Raw genomic sequence first — 23,647 nt, 5'->3', positions numbered from 1 at the left:
AGAGCGCTTGCCTTGAGCTGAAGAGCTGAGGGACAGCGCCCAGGCCCAGAGTTCAAGCCCCACGACCGACAAAAAAAAAAAAAAAAAAATTCATCTCCATGCTGAGCTGGGAATGGAACTTTATATTCAAGGTAGAAAATGTGAAAGTATGGAAAAAAAGATTAAGAGGTCATATATTACTTATTCCACACACCAGAGTTAACCTCTTCTCATTTTAGTATAATTTATCCTGGCTTTTATTAATAACATAGGTTTTTATTTCATTTTTAAACACAAATATTATATTTTTTTCCACATATACTACTTTCATTATGTAACTATATCAGGAAATGTCATTAACTAAAAATGAGAAAAGAAATATGTTCTTGGAATTCCAAATCCCAAAAGACATCAGTGGTAACATTATAGTGTTAAATATATGGAATATATACTGTCAGAAGGTATTGTGTATAGAAACTGTATTTAGAGAACACTCACCAGAAACACTCACAGAAAATTGCCTTAGCTTAAGGATAAAGTTGTAATAGCATGGACGTGACTAAATGATACTGACTGAAAGCATAAACTTAGGGTACTTATTCCACATTACAATTCTACTTTCTATTCACTGTGATCCTTTCTACACATTCAGTATGGAATAAACTCCAGCAGGAAGTGTAATCATCTTTATTCCAGCATCCAGCATGGAAGCGGGGTGATAATCTTTGATGACAGATTACAAAAGAAAGCTGTGGCAACTGGATGGATAGAAAATCACACTAGCAATAAAGGGTGAGAGATAGAAGCAACTTGTAAATAAAATATTTCTGACAAAATATTTTTGTGAGGTTTTAAAAAGTGAGGATGTAGGGGCTGGAAAGGTGGCTCAGTGGTAGAGCACTTGCCTTGCATGCATGAGGCCCTGGGTTCGATTCCTCAGCACCACATAAGCAAAAAGAAAAAAGCTGGAAGTGGCGCTGTGGCTCAAATGGTAGAGTGCTAGCCTTGAGCTGAAGAGCTGAGGGACAGCGCCCAGGCCCAGAGTTCAGGCCCACGACTGGACCCAAAAAAAAAAAAAAAAAAAAGTGAGGATGTATAAAAATGTTTAATAACTAGTTATTAAACCAAATACACTGTAGAAATTTTGTTTCTATTCAATAATCCTAAACTGTTCATGCTTTCCCTACAGTTAGGAAGTTTATTTGCTCAATTTGGAACAATCAATTTTCCTTCTAACCCAGACATCAATGTATCTTTTTTTTTTTTGTCGGTCGTGGGGCTTGAACTCTGGGCCTGGGCGCTGTCCCTCAGCTCTTCAGCTCAAGGCTAGCGCTCTGCCACTTGAGCTGCAGCGCCACTTCATCAATGTATCTTAATAGAGGACTACTAAAGCTTTTGCACCATGCATCGCTATGGAGCTTGACATTTCCAAAAAACTTAAAGAAAATCTTTGTTACTGCATTCAAAGAGAATTACTTCTTATACTATAATCACTGTTAAATATCCTTAGAATGTGACTAATTACATGTATTAATTACCCTGAATATAAATTTACATCTTGATTCCCTGCTAGGTAGGAACTTCTTTGGGAAAGGTCATTTTATTATTAATGCTTAGTTTAGGGTCTACTGGAAGAAACTAAGAATATGCTTATTGACTTGAATTTACAAATGATTATTTGTAACTTCAGATAAAATAAGATCAACATCCTTTAATCTCCGGCACCACAAAAAATAAAGATGACAATCTAAAAAGTATCAAATATGAGTATCTTTTACATAAACCCATGTCAGAACCCAAGATACTTAAAAACATTACTTTACCGTTAGATCTCTAAAGGGATGTAACAGCAATCCTAAAGGAAGTTTAGCTTTATTCAATAAAGCCTGTGTCTGTGGAATATTTGTCAAAGTACACCGAAATGAGCTGCAATAAATATAAACATGGAATACGTTAGCTGTCAGAAAAAATATCAAGTAGATTGGATAACATGTAAAGGCATAGGTGAAAATCACTTGCACATGTTATTATGATGATACAGAGGAAGATCCTGGTTACTTTACCAGGCATACATATATACAGTTGTCCAAAGACCTAAGTGAAGGACTGCATATTCCTGGGAGGAAAGCACAACACATTCAGGAAAAACAGACTCACTATGACTAGCCTGTGGGACTGGGCACAAAGTAGAAAACAAAGTAGAGAACAAAGGCACACTAGGCCTCTAACACCGCTGCTCCTGACTTCCCCGCCCGTTCCCCAGCTCCACTCTGGACTCAAGACTCCCTACCCATGCCAAAAAGAATGACTTCTTTCTGATTTAAACTATTTGTTTTTTCCCTTCCAAACCTTACAACTTTGGGGGGGGGGGTCGGTGGAGAAGGGAAGAGATAGGAAGGGGAAACAAAGGAGGTGGCAACAATGCTTGATAAGAAATGTACTCATTATCTTGCCCATGTAATTGTAACCCCTCTGTACGGTATTTTCACACACACACACACACACGTTTTCACACACACACGGTATTTACACACACACACACACACACACACACACACACACACACACACACACACACACACACACACACACACACACACACACACACACACACACACACGTAGTCAAGAGGTTTTATTTCCCTCTAAAAAATTTTTAAAAAAGAATGACTTCTTTCTGAGCTCTGAGGTATGCTTCCACTTCTGTGCTACTCATCAGTCTGATCTGCTTTAGTTAGCTGAGTACCTTGTCTGCCTTTCCCAGATATCAGTCATTCTGTCCTGTGTTGCCCTACTAGTGGTGTAGCACACACTGAGGGCTATAACCTATGAAAGTGAAAGTTAACAAAAAAGGACCAATAAAGGAGAAGCCAAAGAAATAGCACTAGTGCTTGGTAACCAGAAAGGGTTATTTTAAGCAGTGTGGGTAACAGTGTGTAGGGCTATGTATTTACTCTAGGCTGCGTTCCTAGAACACACCCAGGTGTTCCTGCTTCAGGACTTCCTCTGCTGTCTAGGCAGCTAAAAATACTTCTTCCTGGTGCCCTGTGGCTGCTCTTCACTGCATTCAGAATTCTGCTCATACACTAACTCCTTGGGAAAACCTGCATAGACCCCTTAACTAAAAATAGTCACCTACCATCCTCACTTCCACTTCTGTAATATTCTGATATTGTATAATACACTTACTACTTTAATGGTACATATTATGCTTTCTCTAATAGAATGAGTTCTATGATTCTATAGAGATCTTTTGTTTATCTCTATTCCAAACATAGAAACAGATGCTTATGCTTAACTTAGAAGGTAATCAGTAAATATTTATTGAATTAATGATTTATCTTACTGTGTAGGCACTATTACTACAGGTTTTGCCAACCCTAAACTGAAAATATTAAACATGAAAGGCACCAAAATCCAAAATATGATATATACTTGACAATATTGACATTTTATGGGGTTACATAAATTGCATCCTCAAACTAGTAGATTTGTTCAAACGTTTTAACATTTACTCCTAATTACTTTACTTTTGATAAAACATACACAAACACATAAGTATCCCCCTACCTATTTGGTCTCTTATTTTTATTTCCTTATTTATCTATTTTTTATTTTTATGTCACTCTTTTTAAAGGGTTTCATTATGTGAAACTCTTATGTGTCTCATCCTCCTGATGCTTAATCCTTCTGATGCTGAGATTACAGGCAAGATTACCATTTTGCTAGGCTAAGATCACTTTTACCTATACATACAGTATTGGGAATACCTAACCATTCATAATACCAGGCTATAAGCAACTTGAGCACAGACTACAATCATAAGGATAGGCAGTTGTCGTCAATCTACCACCCATGATTTACTGAGTTTTCTAGAAGTGATCTGAGTATTCACTGCCTTAATCACCAATGGGGTGTCTGCTATATTATGAAGAAGGAAGGGAAACAGTCAGAGGTTTCACTTCCTGTTCTTTAAAAATTTTTGTTTTTAATGGTTCAAACCCTAGGGTTTGAACTCAGAGCCTCAAACTTGCTTGGCTAAAGTTCTACCACCAGAACTACACCTTCAATCTGGCATTTTACTGGTTAACTGGAGATAGAATCTTGTGTTTGCCTAAGATGCCTTTGAACCTTGATCTTCCAGATCTCAGCCTCCTGAGTGGTTAGGATTACAGAGACCAATGCCTGGTCATCAACTTCCTATTTTGCATATTTGAATCATATTTAAAGTTTTGGATGTAAGATAAGTTTTCAGTTTCTTTTTTCCCCAAGAGCTGCAAACTATTGCCTTAGGAGACATAAAATACTGACATTAAAAAAGTATCAATTTCATAAGGCAAGGAACAAGATGATGTTCTGGGAATGAATTTACTTTGTGAGGATAAAGTCTAGGAGCAGTATAATGGCTTCTACAATGCATGTGGGTACAGAGGAATAAGCTATTCTTAGATGAAAAAGTACTGAAAGTAGGCAAGACCCAAGAACATCTAGTTTGGGAGGCCCTGAGAGGTGAACACAAAGCTGGACACACAGAAAATATACAAGGATTTGGTGGCACTAGATGTAGTAGCCAGCTACTCTTTTCCAGGGGGTGAGAAAATTCTTCTTAGTGAATGAAATCCAAACCTAAACTCAGATTGAATCAATAAGTTGGGGTTAATGGTCATCTCATTTCTTTACAGGGTGTGAAGATAAAATTCAGAGAGACACAGGCTTTATCTAAACCTGTTCTTGAGTTCACATAAGCAAGGTCTGAAGAAGATATGTAAGCATTCTTACTTAGGAGATATACAGAAATTAATTCTGGTATAAGGTGAGGAAAGAGATTTAACAAAATGAAAAATGACAGTCGTGTCTAGATACCTAAAACCCTACTTCAATCAAAGAGACATCATCACTCTAGTATTAGGTGACAGGGGCCTAGAACCTAATCTGCATGTTCCAACATGAACCAAAGCTTCCACTGGGGAACACATACCACACTACTTCTATTTTTTAAAGTTATACAATATTTTCATTAAAGAATATTACTTGAGAAAGATCACACAATAAATGAATACTTACTCTGGGCTACAGTTTAACTTCTTGAGTTCTAAATTCAAGTTAGGTATAGGAGCCCAGACTGGAGTGGGGGGTAAAATATCCTTCTCCTGAGTGAGGTTTACAGGCCTCAGGCTTTCTGGCTGTGGAGAACTCTGAAGACTCAGTCCTCCTAGACTGGAAGAGAGGTGGTTCACACCAGGATACTGCTGAAAAGACAAACCCAAAACAACATAAAATAACTTAACAGATGTGAATAGAGCTTTTTATATAAGATTTCAATATAAAGCAAAACCAAGAAGGTGAAGAAATTTAAAGCTCATTGATAGAATTACTCAATAGAGCAATCAATTTAAAACAAACTTGAAATACTGAATACACTTAACTCTTATCAGAAAGACCAACTCTAACAACGAAACTCCAGCAACAACTGTTCAACATCAAGAATGTATTTTTCTTAAATTGTTCACACTGAAAAGGCAGGACAAATGCTTAGATATTTTCAATTACCAATTTTCAGCATGAGCTGATGACTAAGAAATTTGTTCACTGAATTTTACATTGCCCATTTTTCTTTTATTTTTTTTTTTGGGGGGGGGGTCCAGTTGTGGGGCCTGAACTCTGGGCCTGGGCACTGTCCCTCAGCTCTTCAGCTCAAGGCTAGCACTCTACCACTTGAGCCACAGCGCCACTTCCAGCTTTTTTCTTTTTGCTTATGTGGTGCTGAGGAATCGAACCCAGGGCCTCATGCATGCAAGGCAAGTGCTCTACCACTGAGCCACCTTCCCAGCCCCCATTTTCCTTTTCTGTTCCTTATATTTTTAGTAGGAGTTCTTAGCTTTGTGGTTACTCAAATTAGTTTAATGAATTACTCACTAGTTGATGTTCAAACTACTCAATCTTTGGCCAATGAAAGTCCCTTCAAGCTGACTCCAGTGCCATTTTACTTCATTTATTATTACTTACCCTCCAAGCTCCCAGTAACCTTTTAATAACCCTAACAAGCCTTTGCTGTTTTCTTGCAGGAATCTTATTCTTTTTAAATGAAGATGATTATCTAGAAATCAGAATCTGGGCTATAAGATTGCTTAGTGCTAGTGTACTATATTGCTTCTAGATTTTTGAAACTGGTAGAAATAGAAACAGTCTTTTTTGTTGTTGTTGTTTTTAACAAAGAAAAAACCTTGTTTCCATTTCCAGGAGCTCATTTTGATAAATATTTTATATAATCAGATGCTGCCTTTGTATTCCTCTCTTAATAATATCATCCTTTGGTCCCACTGTGTGTGAATGTCTAGAATCCTGTTAATTAAACACATGAGTTTAAGAAGAAAGAAAAAAAATGAGTTAACATTGATTTCTAGAATCAATTAATAATTTTACTTTTATTTTATATCTGTAGCTCTCTTTTGATGAAAATTTTAGTTCCTATTGGTAACAGCCTGATTGATGATTATCCCTTGATACCCATGAGGGATTAGCACATCTTCCTTTCTAGAGTGTTTATAATCTAAATCTTACAGTGTAAATGATTATGCACATGGTTATTATACTATATTATGTAGAGAATAAGGAAAAAAAGTTTGTATATTTCTTTCTCTGTCTCCTCCTTTGCCTTTCCTTTCAAATTGAACTGAGGATCTTGCATTTGTTGGGCAAACTGTCTACCACTTGTGCCTCATTTCTGACTTCCTCAAATAGTTTTAGTTTGCCAGGTGCTGGTGGCTCATGCCTATAATCCTAGCTACTCAGGAGGCTGAGATTTGAGGATCTTGGTTCAAAGCCAGCCTAAGCAGGAAAATCTGTGAGACTCATATCCAATTCACCACCAAAAAACTGGAAGTGGCACTGTGGCTCAAGTGGTAGAGTGCTAGCCTTGACTGAAGAGCTGAGGGACAGCGTCTGGGCCCAGAACTCAAACCCCACAACCAACCAAAAACTGGCAGTTACCTCTCCACAACTGACTACCAACCACTGATCAACCTGACATGTCTAATGTGTGATAATTTTAATTTTTTTCCTTATAGAATTGTTTTTTAATTTATTTGTTTGTGTTAATCATGGGGCTTGAACTCAGGACTTGGGCTCTATACCTGAGGTGGTTTTTTTTTTTTTTTTGGCGCATGGCTAGTATTCTACCATTTGAGCCACAGCTCCATCTTTCCTAAAAAAACAAATTTGAAAAAATTTCTCCTTAAAAGTTTTCTAACATGTAAGATCATCTCAAATCAAATCACTACAAAGAAAGCCAATAGTTTTCAAAACCATGCCACTATGCTTAAAGTATTATAAAGGTATTATAAAGTATTAAAAAGGTATTATAAAAGGCTGCGCAGAGCTAAACTAAGGTACATTATCCTTATTCTATCCTTATTCTACCACTTCAAACTCCTTAAAATTGGTTTGATAATGTTAATCATAAATGAAATGCAACCATACTTTCTTTTTTTTAAATAGAAAATAAGATATTTATTTTGTAATAAAACAGAAAAAAACAGAATATAAAGTATATTACTGTTTGTATTTCATACATTTTGATTGTGCTGAAATTTATAAATTTAACATTAGTTAAAAATAATCATTAAATTACATATTTAAATAAGAAATGCCAAGTACATGATTAAGTTTCTTTTTTGTTTGCTTTTGTTTTGTTTTGTTTTGGTCATGGGTCTTGAACTCTTGAGCCTGGGCGCTGTCCCTGAGCTCTTCAGCTCAAGGTGAGCACTCTACCACTTGAGCCACAGCCACTTTAACCACACTTTCTTAACAGACACAGATAAGATTTTAAGCTCTAGCTGGGTGCTGTGGCTTATGACGGTAATGCCATCTACTCAGGAGGCTGAGATCTGAGGATCGCAGTTCATAGCTAGCCCGGGCAGAAAAGTCCATGAGATTCTTATCTCCAGTACTACTCAGAAAAAGTGGAAGTGAGCTGTGGCTCAATGGTAGAGTGTTAGCCTTGAGATAAAGTATCTCAGGGACATTGTCCAGGGCCTGAGTTCAAGCCCTAGGACCAGCACTAAACAACAACACCGAAAGAGTTAAAGGTCTGTTACAGGTTGTGTATGCTCAAATCATAACTTTATCTATAGATAATACGTAACATAAAAGAATGGGAATTGATATATTCCAATAGTCTCATTCACAAAAACAGGCAGTAGGTCAGATTTGGCCACAGGTCTAAACCCTTGCCTGAAAGAATTATAGAACATCCTTTACTGATGCAAAATAAATTGTTTTCTTCTTGTCCAACACTTCCAAGAATCAATCTTCTCTTTGTACCGTTTCTACTTCTAATTTTCAGTCTTAGTTTAGCATAAGATGTAATTTCCATAAGACTAACTATAAACAGTTTAAAAACAGTTGTTCCATTTCAATCATTTCCCTGTATTTATTTTTGTTCCATTTCAATCATTTCCCTGTATTTTCCTCTCAAGATAAAAATGTGAAACATTTATTGTTTTGTGCACAATTAAACTGATAAAATCTTTTAAGAGGTGGCTTTGGAAGAAGTCATGTCAGACTGGTCCTGGCAGCAGTTAATGAGCATGGGAGGTCCATGTTCTGTGCATGGAGGCTCTCACCAGGGTCATTTTCGTGTCACAGAGAATGCTTCAAGTGAAAAGCAGGGACTAAAATAAATCCTAAGCCATATCCTACTATGTCATTATCTGAGGACAATGCCAGCTTACATTTTTTTAAAACTTAACATTTAATTTCCTGATTATAAAATGAATACTTGTGCACTGCAGATTGAAAGCTAAATCTAAATCTAGATTTAACCTCTTTAACATCTGATCACTAGGGAGAGGAGAGAAGGAATAGGAATATGGCAGAGAAAGTGATTTTGTTCAAAGCACTTCAGTGAGTGTATAGAAATAACGCAAATGCATGCTGATTCAAGAAATTTAAAAAGTGATCATTAGTTGGACAGTCTTCACATGGCTGAATGCATACCTGAGGATACTGCTGGAATCCAGAATACACAGGGTTAGTAGGATGTACTCCAGCGCTAAGCGGCGCTGTTGTGTGCTGATAACCAGTGTTCTGATAACCAGGCTGAAGAGTTGGGTAACCATAACCAAAAGGCTTAACCATTTTTGAAGGGTGAGGAGCAGTAGAAACAGAAGCTGGAGCAGATGCTGAAGAAGGAGCAGGATCAGGTTCAGGGCCAGGATCAGGAGCAGGACTGCTTGCTGATGAAGAATGCATATCTAACAAGGGGGAAAACATGGTGTTTACAACTGAAAATCAAAGACTTGATCCTGGCAAACAATAACCTTTTCTTTCATTTCCCCTTTTCTTTTCAAAACTTTATACTCTGACAAATTCTAAATGCACGTCAAGTAGAGGGAATAACGAACCTACATACCAACATCCAGCTTTCTCACTTTTTTTGCTAGTTTTACAGATTGCTCCACACTAGGTATCATTTAATCAATACATTCTTTGGTTAGTACAGCTTATACTGCTTTTTGTTGTTGTTGTTCCAAGCTATTATTCTCTTAGCAGGATTGAGATTAAGAGGCAACCATAGCAAAGCAGCACTGTCAAAGCGGGACATGTGGCTCACACCTGTGATCCTAGGACTAAGGAGGCACAGCAGGAAGATCCTGAGTTGGAGGATACCTGGGCTGTTCCTGAGTTTCATACAGAGATCCTGGCTCAAAACACAGGAGTCTCAACTACCATTTTTCCCCCCTAACTTGTCTTTTATCTGACCCTGCCAAGTATGTAAATGTGTCCATGGTAGGAGTAGCACATTTCCAGAATCCCCTAAAAAGTATTTTTGGCAATACTGAGGTTTGATCTGAACTTGGGCTCATGATGTAGGCTCTCTACCCACCTAAGTCAAACCTCTAGCTCAGTGTGATCATTTTAACTTTTCCTTATAAAATTATTTATTTTTGTATTAACCCTGGGGCTTGAACTCAGGGCCTAGACACCATCCTTGGGCTTTTTTTTGCTCAAGGCACGTACTCTACCACTTGAGCCACAGCTCTACTTCGGGCTTTTTTGATGCTTAATTGGAGAGAAGAGGCTAATGGACCTTCCTGCTCTGGTGGCTTTAAACTGTGTTCCTTAGATCTCAGTCTCCTGAATAGCTAGGATAACAGGTATGAGCCATCAGTGCCCAGCTTAAAATTGGTATTTTTTTATTAGCAATAAGACTGCAAACATACATCCTGAAAATTAGCTGACTTAATATTTTTTTAAAGTTCCTTGAGGAATTGCATCTTTCTGTTCAGTCTATTGCCTCTAATTTTGAAAACACACTTCTGATGATCATTCAGCTATCGTCTGTCCTGAGTACACAAGGCTCAACTTACTGGTGTTCTGGTAAACTCTTAAGGCTTCTTATAAGGATTAGCGCTTTAATACAGTTCATAGTGCTTTCTATCTCTGGGAACATAAGTAGAAGGCTCTTTTAACATGACAAGTCATCAATTTAAGAAACAAAAAAAAACTGAAGTCGTAAACATGAAAGTTAAATTTCTCCTTTCAAAAGTTCTATAGATCAGTTCTATCCTAGCAGTAGGATAATAGATAATAATAGGGTACAATAGGCCTTTAGTTCATTTACTATTTTTACTACAGATACTTAAATATTTCCTTTACTTTAGTGAAGAATAAACAGCTACTAGAAAACTTGTGTTGAAGCATAATTTATTATAAGATTATAATTTGTTGATAGAATATCATAGACAAATTGATGGCTGGTAAGGCCGTGGTCTTTTAATTGTCACAAGTGACATTTCATTTCAGGTTAATTCAGAGCTTGTAAAATGCTAGAGTTGTAGTGCTCACTGTTTCAGTGAGTGGAGTAATTCCCTAACACTTCAATGGTGATTGCTTTTGGAACTCTTTGTAACTTTACATGTATACAGCCATTAATTTCTAAGAAAAATGTTTAATTTGAATTTGAATATCTGAATATTCTTGAAAAAGAAGATATTTTGTGGTAAGCTGACAGGATTAAAGTTTTCTACGGATTCACAGAATAGTGATGATGGAGAGCATGCAGTTAAGTACAATACTCCAACTTTAGTTAAACTTCATCCTGGATTATAATCAAAGTGGTAAGAAATGAGGACAAAATTATTTGTTCTATTAGTCTTTAAGTGTGAGGGGTGGGTATCAGCCAAATAGTTGTACTTTCTTTCAATACTATCCATTACTCCTGTATTCTTATATAATCATTAAAGTTATTTCTAGATATGGCTAAAAGTGATGCCACCAAAACCTATCTCCAGTAGCTATTTACCAAGTAGAGGCACCCAGAGGCCACAGGGGGAATAGTCAGAGGCTAGCTGAAAGGAATTCAAGGACCTAAACATAAAAACAAAAATAGAAAATTTATTTAAGAAGTTATTTTGTTAAAAAAAAAAAAGAAGGGGAAAGAAGAAAGTTACTCACTATTAAATGAGGCAAAAGAAAAAAACCACTAAAATAAGATAACTTCCTTAGGCCTCCTAGAAACAATACTCACAGTTATCTTAAGACAATGGACATGATTAAATTAGGACTGAGAAATGTCAGCAAAATGTCCTCCCACTCCATTTTTTTTCTGTCAACTAATGCGACTAATACAACAGATGTTTCCTTTGAAACCAACTGATAGTAACTTTTAAAGTGAACAGAAGCAAGCACAAAAGAGATACCTGGGTAACTGCCTCCTTCCAGGGCGTCATAGCTATTGGGCATGGGTGAGGCACTGCTCGTAGTAGAAGAACTGTCCATACCTGCGGGAAAACCCAAATAATCTGTTGAGTTTAAAACTACAGTGCATCTTACAACAGCTGCTGCAACCTGTTGTGTTCAACTAGGAACATTTCTGACAAGAAGAAATTAAAATGAAACATTTTTTAAAACACAAATTTATTAAATCAAATAGAGATAAGCATGGGGAGAATAGGAAATTGAGCAGAATGAAATTCAATTAAACATATTTAAGAGACTAGATATCCAGGTATAAGATTATTAAATCTTAATGAATTTTATACAACAAGCTTTCTGAAATGTTCTAGGAGTTCATGACATGAGCTGATTCCTAGCATATTACTAAGCTTTCATGTGCCTCAGTTTATTCATGTGCAGAATGAAATAATGCCTGCCATACTTAGTAAGGGAATATGAATGAAGGCTATCTAATGAGGGTTAAGTGTTAAGACTACAGGAATCTTTATTGTTTGTATTCATTCAAAACCTGAGCAATTAGGAGTAAAGTTGACTGGCAATTTATGATAAAATCTGGTGACAGGACACATTGACAAGAAAACATAAATGTATTTCTCTCATTCACACAAGTGTTTTATTGGAAACCTACAAATACCTAAGTAGATGTGCTAGAGCATATACTTACATGTCAAATAGAAAATGCATTAGGCCCTTCTTGGAAGTAGACTTGGGTCTACTTCCGAGTGACAAAATTCCTTAGTATAGAAGATAATCTTTGGCTCTTAATATCAACATTATAATCAATGTTTAAATTACAGTTGAGGTTGAAAAGAATGAATATGCATAGCAGTATTTCACTAAGTAACGAGAATTAAGCATATTGATGAAGGGCATAATAGCTACAGTTCTTGGTGTAGGAACACTCTTCTCAGCAAAGAACATGATTTGAAGGCACAGACTGGGAGACCACAAAATTCTGTCATTTACATGCTACATAACTGTGGCTAAGCTACAATAATATTGTCTTTAGAATATGAGTGTGTTTTCCTTAATGTCCTGTGATATTTCTAATGTTCTTGTGAGGCTTAAATGAGATAGTGGATATGAAGCTATTTCATATCCACATATGAAGTTATAAGTAATAAATAGGTGAAAGACACTAATATTTATTATTAGGCAGCCTGCTTTGTTGTAAAAAGAAAATTGCTGCATATATATACATACACACACACATATATATATATACACATACATATATATATATATATATATATACATTCTGTTAATCTTAATAAAGTAGTCAGTCTTCCTTTTTGAACTTTTTATGAATTTATAACAAAAGCAGAACACTGATATGCTGTGCTGAAAGTCTTACAAAGTTGGGGTGTTGGTACATTCCTGTACATGGGAGACGAGGAAGGAAGAACATGACTTCAAGGCCCATTGATCTATATATTGAAACCCTTTATCCCCCAAAGAAAAAAGTCCTAAAGTAGTAGCATTAAAAAAAAAAACAAACCAAAACTCAAATGTTCATCAACAGATGAATAAACAAAATGTGATAATGTTTATATAATGATCTATTCAGTCCTAAAAAAGCAATGAAGTATTAATAATACATGCTGCAATGTGAAAGAAATTTGAAAACATATTAAGTGAAAGAAGAGACACAAAGGCTACGTATCTACATGAATGTTATGAACAGTAAATCTACAGAGTCAAAGGAAAGACTGGTGGCTCCCAATTTATGCAGAAGGCTGAAATGAGGAGTTACTGCTTAATGAGTATAAACTTTCCATTTGGGATGATCAAACTGTTTGGCTCTGTCTAGTTCAAACTATAGTTTAGGACATAGAACTAGACAAGCGGGGTTGCACAACATGGTAGATATTGTAAATGCCACTTCAAAATGGTTAGTTTGATGTTATAGGAATTTTATCTTGATAAAACCATTTACTAAGACATTGCAGTGGAGAAGAATATTCTTTTCAGAAAATGGTATTAGAACAATTTGTCATATCCATATGCAGAAGAATGAAGCCAGACCCTTTTCCTATACTGGTCTTGACTCAAAATAAACAGTAGGCCTAAATTCAAGTTATAAAATTCTTAGAATATGGAAATCTTCATGATCTTGTGTCAGACAATGAATTCTTTAATATGGCACCAATGCAAAAGGAATAAAAGTAGGGGCCTTAAAGTTAAAAATATTTCTGCTCTAGCAGGCTTATTCATGTAGTCCTAGGTACTCAGGAGGCTGAGAATGAGGATCACAGTTCAAAGCCAGTCAGGAAAGGAGAATCCATTAGACCTTTATCTCCAATTAACCACCAGAAAACTGGAAGTGGAGCAGTGGCTTAAAGTGAGAGAGCACTAGCCTTAACAGAAAGAGCTCAGAGACAGCATTCAGGCCCTGAATTCAAGCTTCACAACAGACCAAGACAAAACAAAACTGCGCTCAAGAGTACAACCAAGAAACCTGTATTGCCTACATCTGACTCTCTTTTATTTGAACAAATTTTACTATGTGTTTAGTAAGACACAACAACACATGTGTTTGCTATATCTTAAAATAAGAAAAAATAACCACGTAGAGACAAGTTGCAAGGCAGAAATATTTATAATCATATTATCTAATAAGTATCTAGAATATAAAAAGAACTCTTAAAAATGATGATAAAAATGGAAAAAGATATTTCTCTAAAGAAAATAAACAAAACATAAGCATATGAAAAGATGTTTACAGCATTAGCTGTCAGGGAAATCATAATTAAAACAATGAGATTCTACTTCACATCCACTACGTTAATTATATCCAAAAAGACTACTAATACCAACCTTTGGCAACATAGGAAAGTATAACTTATTTGGTATAGATATTTTTAGAAAACAGTTAACTTCTCAAAAGGTTGTAACCCAGACTTTCTACGCAAGACAAATGAAAACATACGCCTATATTAAACATTTGCTGACAAATGTTCGTAACAGCACAATTTGTAACAGTGGAAAGATAGAAACAACCCAAACATCCAACTCATGAATGGATAAAAGGAAGGGAACCTACATACATAATATTTTCAAACAATAAAAAGGAATGAAATGCTCATACTTGGGCTAAGAGAAAGAAGTAGAAGTAAAAAGCAATATCATGTACTCTTCATGAGATGTTCAGAGACAAATTATGGAGACAGAAAGTAAATCAGTGCTTGCCTAGAGCTGTGTGCTGCTCAGCTAGACTTTAAAGTTCTTCTAAAACATAAGGGGTTTCTGTTTGGGGGTTATGCAAATGTTCTAGAATTAGTAGTGATGGCTGACAAACTTTGTGAATATACTAAAAACTGAACCGTAAGTACAATTTAAGTAAGTGGTTTATGGTACGTGGAGTACAATGTATATATTGTTATTATTATATATATATATATATAATATATATTGTTATTATTATATATATATTTTTTTGACAGTCCTGGGGCTTGAACTCAGGGCCTGGGCACTGTCCCTAAGCTTCTTTTTGCTCACCACTTGAGCCACAGTGCCAACTCTGGCTTTTTCTGTTTATGTGTTACTGAGGAATTGAACCCAGGGCTTCATGTATGCTAGGCAAGCAATCTACCATGAAGACACATTCCCAGCCCTGCTTTGTGGATTATAGCACAATAAAACACTAAAATACTATGATAGTTCTGAGAAAATTTAAATGTATATAGTAATAATTTTGCTTGAAAAAAGCTCAAAGATAAAATGTTACTTATATATATCAAATTATTTCAAAGATCAAATGCTACTTAATCATGCTGCTGAGCTTTTTATGCCTCATCAGATGTAAATGTTAAACTTTAATGATTTTACAGAAACATTTTCTATCTTATTGAATTGCTTTACATCTGCTAATAGATGAGTCTAAGTTCACAAAGTTAAACTAAATAATTAAACTTTGCTAAAATGTATTATGTAAATTAGCATGTTTTAATTATGTAAATTAGCATTTTCTTTAGCTCATGCCATCACTGCCAACACCAATCCAATCTGCATTAAAATGAAAACAAGCACACACAGAACATGAATCTTTTTTTCTTTTTTTGTCAGTCGTGGGTCTTAAACTCTGGGCCTGGGCACTGTCCCCTCAGCAATTCATCTCAAGGCTAGCACTCTACCTACCACTTGAGCCACAGTGCCACTTCTGATTTTCTGGTGGTTTATTGGAGGTAAGAGTCTCACCGACTTTCCTGCCTAGGCTGGCTTTGAACTGCGATTCTCAGATCTAGCCTCCTGAGTAGCTAGGATTACAGGTATGAGCCACTGGTGCCCCAACAGAACATGAGACTTTTATGTTGACATTCTGAATATGCTTAAATACCTCCACTATTTCCCACCATCCTAGATAATAAAGGTGCCTGCACACTGTTGGCTTGCCTTTCACCTGCATTTCTCAGACATGCCTGTGCCCTCTTCGGTCATATAAAACGTCTATCATCCTATACAACACTTTCCCCTTGGTGGAGTTCCTTTCTCTATGTGGTCTTTTCCACTATTTTTCAAATTCCAAATACTTTTCGAAATATATTTTATATGGCTGTGGAATAAGACATTTTCTCCTTTCCAAGTTATATGATACATAATCATATGTACTACCTGCTTCCCTACCATACTAGAAATTTTTGAAGGACAGAAGCTATGCTACTGCACTGGACTTTGGAACTGCAATAGCAAGGAAAAAATAGGTTAAAAAAAGCTCTGCTTGGGATCAGAAATGTTTCACATTTCAGTTTCTTTTTCAGATTTTGAAATAGTTGCCAAAAGGGCCGGGCTATCTTAAAATCAAGTCTGAATATAAAACTCACTTACATATCATTTATGTTAGGTATTCTATACGGTATTTCTAGGGTGCCTGGGTTGGATTATGACGCCTCATGAGGTAAAGGTGGAACTGTCCACTGTGGTGCCATGTTGGGACTGGAAATTTGGAATTTGGGAGCACTTTCGGTTTCAGATCCTCACATTACGGTGCTGGTTTCATGATTATCCACTCTAAACCTTAGGTGGCTCTGGGTTATTCTCCACACCAACACAGTGACAAGAATGATCAGACCACTGCTACAGAACTAGGGGGGACGTTTCCTGTTCATTCCTTTAATGACTCTGTTACAGCTTCAAAGGAAAAAAAAGGAGCTAAATTCTGAGAAAGGAAGAAAGAGAACAGATCAAAAGAATCCTTGAAGCTTGTGAAAAATGTAAGAAAACTTAAGATTTTATTCTCTCTAGAAGACAAGTGACAGAGGTCAACAAAGGCCAATAAATTCACTTTGGTGCTCAACTTGAAAATAACCAGGTTTTAGTCCCGCACAGTGGGGAAAAAAACATGAAAAAAGTATAAGCCAAATTCCATGTTTCCACTTAACAGGAAGGGAAAAAGATGAAAACTTCATACTTCTGAGTTGTTCATTATTATTGATAATGACAGGTTTTATGTGAATACCAACTCTGCATGGTGACTATCAAGATTAGACAGGTATAGCAAACAAACATTACAGAGATAAGAGAAAAAAGACTCAAATATTCTTTTCTCTTTCTCTATTCCCAATATAGTGCTATATATGGGGTAGGGGGAACCACACAAGAATTCCTTCACTGATCAATCTAATTATCTTTTCTCAGATTTCAGCCAAACTCTGCAAACATCACACTGTTCAATCTAATTATCTTTTCTCAGATTTCAGCCAAACTCTGCAAACATCACACTGCATTTTGGTTTCTCCACTAAAGGAACCAGGATCCTAGCTTCTCCAAGCAATGGCTCATTCCAGGGTCATTAAGTACACTTAGCCTGCTACAAGAACCTAGAAGTAAGCGCTCAAAGACTCATGGAGCATTTCAAACTACTTTCAGGGCCAGTCTGAAAGAACTACTATTGGCCAACTCCAAGACAAGGCAGGTATCAATGATTCTTTATCATGAAACTCCAACTCATCAATGTAGAAGGCTCTCGGGAGTTTGAAAAACATCAGTGAGTATTAGAACAAATGGGTGATCATTTAATAGGTACAGGACACTGTCTGAAAGAATGTTGTTACATATTGCTCATTAATTTCCAGAGGAAAATGTAGTTAACTTTCCAGTGGAGAAACTAGATCATTCTACTACAAATTAATCTCATCAATATAGGAACAAATTAACATTACCTGCCTCAGATAGGATGAAATATCACTTTTGAAATCCTGTCAAAATTCATGATCTGAATCTCATCAAGAGAAAACATCTATTAAGTCCAGATTGAGAAACACTATAAAATAACTGGCCTGTACTCTCTGAATATGTCAAGGTTAAGAACTGTGATTGGAAGAGTATAAAAAGACCTGGCAACTAACCTCAATGCATGAACATGGACTGGATCTGGACCATTCAAATAGCTATAAAAGATCTAATTAACAATAAAAAATATGGTTGAGACAACTGAAATACTTCACAATGGGGCTGTGCATAAGATATTTTATCTATGTTCCATTTCTTGATAACTATACTGAGGTATGTAAGACATTGTCTTTATAATTGTGAAATATACTTCAAAGCATTCAGGAATAATGTTCATAATTTGTCTCCAATTTACTGTAAAATGGTGTAGAAAAACAAGTGGAGAAGAAATAGTTTATCTTGGTGAAGCATATATGAGAGTCTTTCAATATTTTCACAACTTTTCTGTTAAATTATTTTAAAATGTTGGAAAGGTAGCTAGGTATTTATTTATTTATTTAGCCCGTCCTGGGGCTTGAAGTCTGGGTCTGGGCATTGTCTTTGAGCTTCTTTTGCTCAAGGCTAGCACTCTATCACTTGAGCCATAGCACCACTTGCAGCTTTTTCTGTGTACGTGGTACTGTGGAATTAAAACCATGGCTGCATGCATGCTAGGCAAGCACTCTGCCACTAAGCCACATTTTATATTTAGAGTAGAAGAGCTATTTCCCACCTGGTACCTCCTATTTTATCCCCCTCAAATCATGCATAAAGATTAGAATATTTTAAAACATGTACAGAAAATTAAACCATTTGGTTACATAAATTTGTTTTAGGACAAATTTGATAATAAAACCAGAGAACTGTGATCTCTTACAGGAATTTGACAGATCATCAATTCTTGGTTCAGTCTTTGTTAACAGATGAACTAAACTGCTTATATTCAGGAGTATTCTATTTATCACGATAGAAAACAAACAAGTTGCATGTACATTACTTCTTTTTGTTGTTGTTATTGGTCATTGGGGCTTGAACTCAGGGTCTGGTGCTGCTCCTGAGTTTCTGTGCTCAAGGTTAGCACTCTACCATTTTGAGCCACAGCTCCACTTCCAGTTTTCTGGTGGTTAAGTGGAGCTAAGAGTCTCACAGATGTTCCTGCCCAGACTGGCTTTGAAGCTCAATCCTCAGATTTAGCTTTCTGAGTAGCTTCGATTACAGGTGTGAGACACCAGTGCCAGGCTGCATGACTTCTCTGAGATGCTATAAGCAACTAACTACTTTATAAACAAGAAAATAACTATAAATTCTGAGTTTTCTAAGTATATTACAAGATATACCAAGAGGACCTCATCTATTTCTCTATTCAAATGGTTCATTTTGATTAAGTTAAAGTTGCATGCAATGCGGAAAACATTATTTCCAAAAGGGAGCTACAGCAAGGGCTTCAATCAGGACGCAAGGCTTTACACAGGACATGAATACAATTGGGTTTCTGAAAGAAAAAAAGCACCTGCCATCATGAAAGATGTATTCTATTACTAACAAAATGGTAGCAATAGTCAAAGGAGGAAAAATAAAAACATATCTCATTTCAACTGTCTAAAACCCAAATTAAGTATATTCATTGTGCTAAATCTCCAGAGACATTTTCTTTTTTAAAGGCTAAGACTGTAGAAATGAAAGAAAATGTGAGTAGGAAAAGAGTAAAAACTGGTGTAAAGCTAAAGCAGACCTGCTTCCTCATCCTCCTCCTCCTCTTCCTCATCATCGGAAGTTGATGACAAGGGAGTTGGTGCGGAGCTAGCTTGATTATTAACATATTCACCATACTGCATGCCTGTAAAGTGGAAAGCACAAACACAAGAGTCAAACCAACATGAAGGACGAGAAATAAAATTGACATTGCATTAAAAGTGAGAAAGAACTCTGACATTCCAAAGAACATCCAGCATGCACTGTAATATTAGCAAATGTATTATCAAAACTAGAACCATTAGAAAACTTCTGCAAAGCAGTTTAGTAAAAGCAGTTTTAATATGAACTAATCAGTTAAGTATGAAAAAGTAACATGTATTAAACTGACAATATTTAGAAACTACATCAATATTCTAAGAAAGCATTTGCCTTTTTTGTTACAAACCAGCTAGGTGGGGTCCTTTTGTTCTACCCAGATAGAGATTATGAGTAAATGAGAAGAGCTACTTCAGTTACTCCAGGTCCTCGTGGTACTGCAGTGATAGATGACAGTGGGCAGTGACAGTCAGTCCTCAAGCTTTGACAGGTAGAATTGTGGCACAGGATTCAGGGCCTTAAAGTATTAATCTCCTGCAGCAAGAGGGATCTCTCCACCCAAGAATCTCAGACTCCAGAGAACCTGAAGCCTTCTACCACACACCAATCTTATCTGTTGCCACTTGCTGCCTGCTCTGCTGCACAGCTTCTTGCAAGAGCAGCTTCCTCCCTTTCACTGTGGTTGCTTCTCTTCTTTTTCTTTGTGATATCAGCTAAAGGGGCAAGATCACTTGGGAGAAAGTAAGTGGAGCAACAAGAGTGTCTCCCAGTTGTTGACAAAGTGAGCTGAGTTTCCTACTATATAGCTAGAAGGGGGAAGGAAAAAGTGTCTGTAGCAATTGCAATACAGTTCGTCTGTTATGCAAAGGACTGTGTTTGCACCAAAAAGTCCATTATGCAAATGAAAGATTTCTTTACACCAATCACAAGTACTCTGTTCAGCTGAAGTCCCCTCCGCCCTGTCTTGGGTAGCAGTGCCAGTTGTGACAGTTAATCTTCTGTTGAGCCAGACTCCAGTTTAAGCTGCTTGTGGGGCAGTGTCTTCTGGAGCCAGTCGTGCTCAGGGATTTAGCATGAGGCCAGTCAAGCCTCCCTGATTGGTAGTCCTCTACTCAAAGCTACTGGGGCAGCAGAAAAAGGTCAATTAGGAACTTAAGCCTCCTTAACACCCAGTACCTTAGCACATTTAAAGAAAAGTACTTCAATGGGTGCTAACCACAAATGTTTATCAGTAACAATACTTTAACCATACAAAACAGTGCTCTAGCAATGTTTAACCTCTATCTTAGGGAGGAGTGGGTACCTGTCATACCTTTCACTTTGATCTAGAGTCACTGGTTTATTTCCTCTGGGACTGTGCATTCTTGGTGGAAAGTGATCATGTGTACTAAACAGTATCTATACAGCACATAAAACATACTCAGACACTATATTCAGCACAATTCCTGGCCCACAGTGTACCCTACAAAAGATCCAAGACCCTTAGTAACTGTGGCCTTGTAAATGTGACAATTACAGAGTTGGATCACCTGAGTGGTGGTCATCAATCAGGTCTGACATCCTATTTCCTATATGCGAGTGTGAAGGAGGTAAGACCTTCTACACCCTGTGGATCAGCTCCTACACAAACAGACTCAGTGGAAAATATGCATCTTTGGTACTAGGAACTGTTTAAGACTCCCCTTGATTGGATACTTTTGAGACTTAGTCTAGTGAAATCAAGACATAGAAAATTAACATCCATAAGTTCGGGTTTTTTTGTTTGTTTGTTTTTTGCCAGTCCTAAGGCTTGAACTTAGGGCCTGGGCCTTGTCCAAGGCTAGTGCTCTACCACTTGAGCCACAGCACCACTTCTGGCTTTTTTGAGTAGTTTATTAAGTTAAGAGTCTCATGGAGTTTCCTGCCCAGGCTGGCTTTGAACAATGATCCTCAGATCTCAGCCTCTGGAGATAAAATTAAGAGAGAAAATAAAATTAATCTTAAGAATTAAAAGACTTTATGAATAAGAATGAATATGTTTGTAAGGAAAATTTTATAGTTCTACTTTGAAAATAAGAGTAAAGAAAACCCAAGAAACCTAATGAGATTTCCAGAAATGCTTCCTAGCACTGGAAGCACGAAGAAGCTCTGACACAGCAAAGGTACACCGCCATGCCACGCACTCTTCACTGTGTTTTCAGGGTAACCTCTACCATTGTGAAGGAATAAAACTCATCCCTATTGTAAGAAAAAGCTAGTACTGAGTAACCAGCCTAAAAGGAAGCTGAGCTTAGAGTATACATGGGTGAAGCTTTATCTTCCCACCATGTACTAAAAACAGCATGGAAAATCTGCTACCTTGCTAAAACATTTTTGTAAAATATAGATTATGTAGCAGTTATCTCAAATTCATCTGACAGTAAAACAATATACCAGGAAGTTTTATGATTTAACAAGCCAGTAGTAAAAAGTTTAATAGGAGTTATTCTTTAAGAACATTGTAAAGATCATTCCTTTCTTCTTTTCCTTCCTCCCACTCCATTATTCCTCCTTGCCTCCCTGCCAGTCTCCTTCCTCTTCTGTTTCTTCTTTTGCATTTTTTTTGGGGGGGGGGCGGTGGGCAGGACACACAGGATCTCTTTCTGTAGCTCATATTGGCCTTGAGCTTTAGGATCCACTTACCTCTACTTTGTATGGACCTGGGATTACAAGTCCATGCCACTAAGTCCTACTTAAAATAAAGTGCTCAAATAATATTAGCACTGCACTTTAAAAGACATACATATGAAGCCAGGCACCAGTGGCTCATGTCTGTAACCCTACTCAGAGACTGAGATCTAAGAATCACGGCTGAAGTTAATCTGGGCAGAAAAGTCCATGAGACTTGTATCTCCAAAAAGTCAGAAGTAGAACTATGACTCCAGTGGTACTGCACTAGCCTCAAGCACAAAAAGCTCAGGGATAGCCCCCAGGACTGGCATATACACACACAAAAAGACAAAAAAACAATACATATGCACATGTATATAAGAGAGAGAAAGATGAAACAAGAACAAATTCTGTTCACTGTACTGAGACAGAGGAGGCCACAAAGGATAAAAAAATTCAGAAGAAAATCACTCTTCAGGACTGAATATGACTGGTTGCTGACATGAATCATAGAACCCAAAACACAAGATTAACATACATATATACATACATACATACACACCTGTATGTGCATACACATACATTTATTCTAACGGGTATTAGAATAGATTTATCTCCAGATTACTGAATAAAAACATCCCAATGCTTAATTGACAGCAAAGAGATGGCTATCCAATGATAAAAAAATTACATAGCAGCTATATAGTGCACTGAATAAACTTAAAAAACAGTACACAAATATTTATGATTTTAGATAATACTCTGGTTGGTAATATACTACATTAATAATGTTAGACACTTTTCTCCAACTGTAACTCAAGTTTAGAATTTACTTCACCTTTACTTGTCAAGTAAATTCTGTTAAACGCTTAGGAGTATTACTGGGCAAGAGCACGACACTTCAGTTAATCCACAAAGAAATGGTACAAGCTGCAGAATAATCATTCCACATTCATCTGCCCTGCTGGAGGTTTGTGCAGCGGATACACACTGCAGCGAACAGGGAGTTAGGGTCACAAGGCAACGAACAACTGCATCAGCTACTCTAGGATACACCAATGGTTATGAATACAAGAATGGCACTTCCCAAAGTGCCTCTATTCAGGCCCCCTCTAAGTGCCAGAGCATACTTATAAAAAATACATAGGTTAAATATATGAGGAGAGAGCTCATAGTGAAACCCAGTGTAGAAATGTACATACAGTACCTACAACCACCAGCACCATCAAAGGGAGAGAGAATACTAGATTCTAATTCATTCTGCCATAAGCAGAGTTTCCAATCTATGAATCTAGTTAACCAAG

At 36.8% G+C, this 23,647-nt stretch overlaps 1 protein-coding gene across 4 annotated transcripts in view; it reads right to left on the bottom strand.

Annotated features, from left to right (window-relative positions):
* Positions 1-23,647, bottom strand: part of Sec24b (SEC24 homolog B, COPII coat complex component) — a 70,840-nt gene that overhangs the window by 20,510 nt on the left and 26,683 nt on the right. Inside the window, exons 4-8 of one of the 4 annotated variants that reach the window (XM_070022442.1) lie at positions 19,657-19,761; positions 11,681-11,761; positions 8,976-9,232; positions 5,043-5,227; positions 1,803-1,905 (exon numbers count right to left, since the gene is read on the bottom strand). In XM_070022442.1, the coding sequence (XP_069878543.1) occupies positions 1,803-1,905; positions 5,043-5,227; positions 8,976-9,232; positions 11,681-11,761; positions 19,657-19,761 (731 nt within the window). The remainder of the gene's footprint in view (positions 1-1,802; positions 1,906-5,042; positions 5,228-8,975; positions 9,233-11,680; positions 11,762-19,656; positions 19,762-23,647) is intronic. The other 3 variants (XM_070022443.1, XM_070022444.1, XM_070022445.1) reach the window with 3 other exon arrangements.

Source organism: Dipodomys merriami, unplaced genomic scaffold (assembly GCF_024711535.1).
Source record: "Dipodomys merriami isolate MVZ:Mamm:240054 unplaced genomic scaffold, mDipMer1.0.p SCAF_15, whole genome shotgun sequence".
Classification (NCBI taxonomy): Eukaryota; Metazoa; Chordata; class Mammalia; order Rodentia; family Heteromyidae; genus Dipodomys; species Dipodomys merriami.
This window is presented reverse-complemented; position numbering and strand designations above follow the sequence as displayed.